Here is a 6,233-nt window from a genome sequence, read left to right on the forward strand (position 1 = left end):
ATTCTAAGCAGCCTCAGAAACCAACTACCATTCTCCTTGGGACTGATAAGTCACAGCCCACACCGATGCCGTCAGCCATGTCTAAACCAGCTTCAGTCAGAGAAGAGAAGTTGAGAGCTTGTTGTCCATTCTGTGACAATAATAAACATTATTTAAATAACTGTGACAACTTCAAACTTCTCAACAAAGATCAGAAGATAGACTGGATAAAGATTAAAAACCAGTGCTGGCATTGTGGTCGTGGACATCAATCAGCTAACTGCACACTTAAAGACTCTCTGCCAAACTTGTAACAAAAAGCACCTTTTGGCATGGCATGATGTCAATGACCACAGCAAGCCATCTCAGCAGAGTGCAGCTCCTTGCAGTGCAGTTTTGTTTGTTGACTGCCCAACCTCCGGCAGTAAATTGCTGCTCAAAGTGACTAAGGTTCTGATCAGGAATGGCAACATGGCAATGGAGGCCTATGCCGTATTAGGTGATGGACCAGAGCAGACCATCAATCTGCATGAAGCGGTGCAGAAATGAAGACTTGTGGGGGAGCCAGAGGACCCTGTCAGTGTCCTGCAAAATAAATTCAAGCATTATTCCGGGTTACCCTTTACATCAGTACAGTACAGATAGTACAGAGATTGTGGGACAAACGTAGGGAGTGGGATGACCCGCGGCTGCCAGAGGACCTATTAGACTCACACAACAAAATTACAACAACAAAAAAAAGAATAAATAATAAAAAATAAGTAAATAAAAAAGAGGGAAATGGAAGGATGAAGGGAAGAGAGCGAATGATAAAGGGAAAGGAAGGAGGAAGGGAAGGATGTGTTTGTTCAAATTTCATTAGCATGTGTTGTAGCTATAGTTCTGTGAATTAAGCTAATATTTAAACGTTTTTCTTGGAACCAGAAACAGACTATAATAAGGACTTGGAATAAGCCAAATGCATATACTTTGGATTCAAGATTTTTTATATTTTTTCTTTAACACATTTATTAGCCTAATAATACAAGCATATAATAAACTACTTTTACTATTTAAAAAAATATATATATATATATTTAATGTTGTACTCTGGCAGAGAGCGTTATGTACTATTCAAATACTTTGATGCACAATTTGCTCTTGTTTTTTTTTTACTTTGAAAAAAAATTAAAAATAAAATTAAAAAAATCCAATGGTCGACCATTTACCGTTCCCTCCTTCGACGTACTTTGTCGACGGTCCCTAAGCGCCAGCGCGTCACTGCTTGGTCCTCTCTGCTTTAACCACTGATATTATTGGTTGCAACACATTGAGGCGGATTAAAACAAATAAACTACCTTCTGTATTCAGTTCTACGTATTAATACTGTACAAATAAGGCATTTTTATACAGTTATACTCATCCACTAAGGATCTATCTACGTTTTTCTCGGCTGAATATCTGTCAAAAGTCCAACGTCAACCTGCAAGCCAACTATATCAAGGTATTGGACTTTTCGTCTTATAAAAATAGTATGTATAGTATGGAGTGACAACCCCATTTTCGGCGAAACCGATGTGCTTGTGTGAACAGACTAAATCTATAGGATTATATACTTTTATACATTTGATATAAAAATATACTTTTCATGGCTTTCCAATGAATATAAAAAATATCAATCATGTATATTTAATGAAAAAAAAACCCCACTAAAGCTAATTTAATGACACTAATTAAAAAAAAAAGTATTTTAGAAATCCCAACATCGTGTCAGATGAAAATAGCACATGACTCTCTGTTACCCGCTCTACCAGTTTTGTATAGCCTATATAATTTATATAATTTGCACTTATTCTTAGTAGCTTTCTCACATAACCAACGTTTTTTGCTCACAGTTTCTTGCATTTTGGTGTAGGCTTTTTCATCTAGTCAACTTGTTTGCAAATCAGACTGCATTAAGAAGGTAAGATATACATATTTTATATTTAACATAGGCTACTGTAATAATACATACATTAACAGCAGTGTTCGAATTGTGTCAAGGCTCTTGGGGGGTCCCCCTAACCAGACCCCCCTCCCCCTTCAAAAAAAAAAATATTTAAAAAATATATATATATTTCTCCACAAAAATCTATGTAATAGCAAACTTAGCACGTTTATAGCACGTCATATTTTTATTTTTGGGTTTATAAATGAATCTTACGTAATTCATACATCTGGACTTTGTTGCTTTTGATAAGAAAATTTGCCAGATTCATTTAGCACGCGCAGGCAAAAACTCACAGGTTTCAGCTATGGCTAATGTGGACGCCTATGATTGGCCATTGTGTTCATAAACTCAACAGAATCATGTGTGATTGGTTAAAATATGCAACGCTGTAAAAACGGTAAAAATTGTGATGTGACATGAGCAGGTCTAAATTTATTACAACACTTTTCATTTAATTTTTATTTTCATTAGTTTCATATTTAGTTTTATTTATTTTTTTATTGTTAAACTGTTAAACTGTTTCCCGAACCATAGTAATGTGATGAAATGTCAAGTGAGGCATGGGATGTGAATCACCTGGAGCAAAGTGAATGGACCGATTTGTTTTCAGGGGCAGACAGAACTACTTTTTACAGTCAGAGCTGGCTAGATTACTTACAAATTGTAGTCTGTTACTCATTACAGATTACATGATGAAATCTGTAGTTAGTAACGTAATCTAGATTACTCATGTTAGATAATGTATTCTGAGTAATTTTTAGATTACTTTTAGATTACTTTTATCAAACTTGTTTTAAACCATTAAATCAAATTAAATGAGAATATAAGAAAATATATTCCATTTTTTTTATATCAACGTCATAAAATGCATTAAACATTACATTACACCAGGTTGCAAGAACTGCAGTGGGTTTGTGAGTTGATAAAAAGCTAATAATTAATTAAATCATAAAAATGTAAAATAAAACTAACTTTCAATGAGACCCAGGTCCACTGAGCTCGTAGTCCTTGAAGTATGCTGAGGGGTTAACTTGTCTCCTTGGTCACACAGCAGGGGGGGTCTCTATGGCGGCAAATCAATGCCATTAATAAGCGAGCGCACATAGACGGCCCATATCCTGCATCATCACTCAGGCATGTACTGTTTATGGGGAGCACTGGACTTTCCCAGTGGGCAGGAGAGGAAAAATTGAATCTGTGTCTGCTGTCCAGTATATGTGAAACTAAAAGCTATGAATGAATGGAGCGTGGGTCATGTCATCTGGACCTTTCGATTTCACTCTATCATTAAAACTAATAAAACTAACACTAAACATATACATTTACTTATTTTAATTTATTATAACATTTTATTTGTTGGTTTTGATTGCTTCTATTGTCCACATTTGTAAGTCACTTTGGATAAAAGTGTCTGCTAAATGACTAAATGTAAATGTAAATGTAATGTGACCATTAACCAACATCAAAGAACTGTAATCAGAGCTGGTTAGTAACTGATTACATGTAATCTGGATTACGTAATCAGATTCCAAAAATAAAGTTCTTGTAATTAGAGTGTTACATTTTAAAATTACTGGTGATGTATAACTTTGAAACACAGTCGTCATCATATCCAGTGACCCTAACATTTCAATAATCTAAGAACACATTCGCTTGTTTACAGTAACATGGTCACACTTTTACTTTACTTACTGTTTATCACAACAAATGGCCAAGCAAAGCGCACGACACTGACAAGGTACGCGATACAGTATGAGACCAAACGCGATTTCAGCACATCTCCACAGTAAACAAAACAAGCGTTTCCTAGCAACGACAACTGCGCTAAACACTGAGACAAGAAATAAATACACTTACAAGCTGCTTTTAACTTCTGCTGATTGACTGCTTCTCACAAATAGTATTTCTTTACACTGTTTTGCTGGCGCTTGAACACACTTTCCTGTTTATCACAACAAATGGCCAAGCAAAGCGCACGACTGTAGGTGCGTTTCCATTACAGATTTGCGCAAAACGTTGGCGATATTTTATAAATGTCGATAAAAAAGTATTGCGAAATGACGGCGTTTCCATTAACCAATGTTATGAGACTTAAACGTAAACTTTTGCCTCTCGCGATAAGTCATGGCAATGGGGAAGGCGTATAAATAGCCCTCAGGATGGGCAACAGCTGTGTGTGTGTGTGAGTGTGTGCACAGGTGTGTGGAGTCAAGGTAACGGAGTCCGGGAGGATAATAAGTGGCGACCTCTGGTGGTGAGAGGGAGAACACCAGAACCAGACCCCTGACAATAGGTGCATTCGACTTGAAGCACGGCTACAGACGGTAGTCAACAAGAGCAGCCGCTTGCAGTCGGGGGCAGAGTTGAAAACGGAGCCGTCAAGCCAGACATTTCTGCTCCCGTTAGTGACGCTCGCGCGGTGTTTGCATACTCTAGCACTGGCCAATCAAATGGCTGTGTCGTCATCAGCACTCCTGCAGTCGCTCTGAAAAAGCTGCGCCAGCTGAGTCAGCCGGCTGCTCTCGAAACGCTATCGCGGTACTTTGATGCCACACGTGACAGTGACGTGGCGTCGGCGCCGGTTCAAGTCGGACAGAATTTCTAACCGGCATGAACTGCTTCAAGTCAGCCGGCGATCGGTTTGTGCGGCGCCGCATGAAGTCGAACGCACCTAGTAGTACATTGAAGAATGATCATATGACTTTTTACATACGCCATGTGACCTGTAAATGCGAAAAAGCCGTTTCCATTGCAGTTTTGCGAATTATTCTTTTTTCGCATTGCCTGAAAAACCACCTCATGCGAGCGTAAAAACTTTTTTGCGATTTATGGGCATTTTTACGAAATTGACGCGTTTCCATTAGGCGTATTTTCAATTCGCAATTTCAATTTGCGCAATTTGAAGGGTAATGGAAACGCGCCTACTGACAAGGTACGCGATACACACGCCTCACACCTCCGTCATTTGAACCACATTGGTTTAATAAAATTGGACTGTCGTTAATAATGCTCAGGTAGTGTGATTCAAAATCGCAATTAATGTCACATTATTATAGTTTGTTTTCACAAACAAAAGAAAGCGTTTTTTTTTTTAATCACTTTAAGCAGTATTTGTTGTACATTTCTCTGACATGCTGCTGTTACGATATGAGAATTACTTATTTTGTTCCCTGCCTTTGCTTGATGTTATATTCACATGCACACTTTGATGCACATGCAAACTTTTCAAAAGTGCAGCTGCTTTTCGACATGCTTATATATATATATATATACTGTATGGAATACAAGATGTAGATTGTACTGAATGTTAGCTTGCTTCTTGTGCCCAAGAGCATGATCAATTTAAGTCCACATTTCAACAAGAAACTATGTGCTTCTAACCACAGCTCAATAGATGTACTTCCATGTAAGTTTGCAATGTTGTTTGCAGATGTTTATTGGAACTATTGTTTTGGCCAAATCGCTGAACTATGCCAGTAATGACTGAACTTGTGACAATAGTTGTCAAACAATGCTTTTGGGAAACGTACCCCAGAGTGGTGAGTCCCCAAGACCAGGATTGAAAACTACTGTCTTAACATACATTTGGTTTAACAGAAGACAATTTCAATTTCCATAGAGTTTAATAGATATTTTTTCTTGATTTGGTGCTCAGGACTCCATTGAGAGCATTTAAAAAAAAAGGAAAAAAAAAACATTTAGAAAGTCGTTATAGGGTGATGTTTCCGTTGCTGAAAATTCTTTTCACTTTGCTTTAAATTGTTATTTTTGTACATGTAAAAGAACAGTTATTTTTTATTTCTTCTAAGGGCAAACCCAGGAACATGATGGGACTTCTGCTTTTTCAATTGCTTTTACAAGGTAAAATAATCTGTTTTCCTTACTTCTTCCTATAGTGGATGCAACTGAGAAGGGTATACAGCATGAAAACTTTCACAGAATTTTTAAAAGTGCCCCTATTATACTATTTTAAAGGTTCTTAAAGTCGGCATGAAACGGAAGTTGCGATTGTCTTTTCTTCTCAACTGTGACGTACATCCGAGTGAAACGGCATCTGAAATGAGAGGGCGGGACTTGATTTTGTCCTTCGGGAATTGATTGGATCGTTGGAAGGTGGGGCGTTGCAAACAAAATGGAGGCAGACCTGAATGCCAGTTTGCAGTTAGTGGTGGGGGATTTCTCTCCACTGGATTCACAGCCGACACCCAAGCATGAATAAATGTTTTATTTAGTAAGGATGACGATGACGATCAACGGCACAAAACATGCCTAAACAGCGCGCGCG

At 37.8% G+C, this 6,233-nt stretch overlaps 1 protein-coding gene across 1 annotated transcript in view; it reads left to right on the top strand.

The window, feature by feature from the left end:
- The first annotated feature begins 1,441 nt into the window (after positions 1-1,441).
- The window catches only part of LOC107710143 (uncharacterized), a 12,835-nt gene continuing 8,043 nt past the window's right edge, over positions 1,442-6,233 (top strand). The window contains exons 1-3 of the mRNA XM_016514874.1: positions 1,442-1,462; positions 1,854-1,921; positions 5,758-5,809. Of these exons, the coding sequence (XP_016370360.1) occupies positions 5,773-5,809 (37 nt within the window). The 5' untranslated portion in view covers positions 1,442-1,462; positions 1,854-1,921; positions 5,758-5,772. The remainder of the gene's footprint in view (positions 1,463-1,853; positions 1,922-5,757; positions 5,810-6,233) is intronic.

Source organism: Sinocyclocheilus rhinocerous, unplaced genomic scaffold (assembly GCF_001515625.1).
Source record: "Sinocyclocheilus rhinocerous isolate Xijiao unplaced genomic scaffold, SAMN03320098_v1.1 scaffold3980, whole genome shotgun sequence".
Classification (NCBI taxonomy): domain Eukaryota; kingdom Metazoa; phylum Chordata; class Actinopteri; order Cypriniformes; family Cyprinidae; genus Sinocyclocheilus; species Sinocyclocheilus rhinocerous.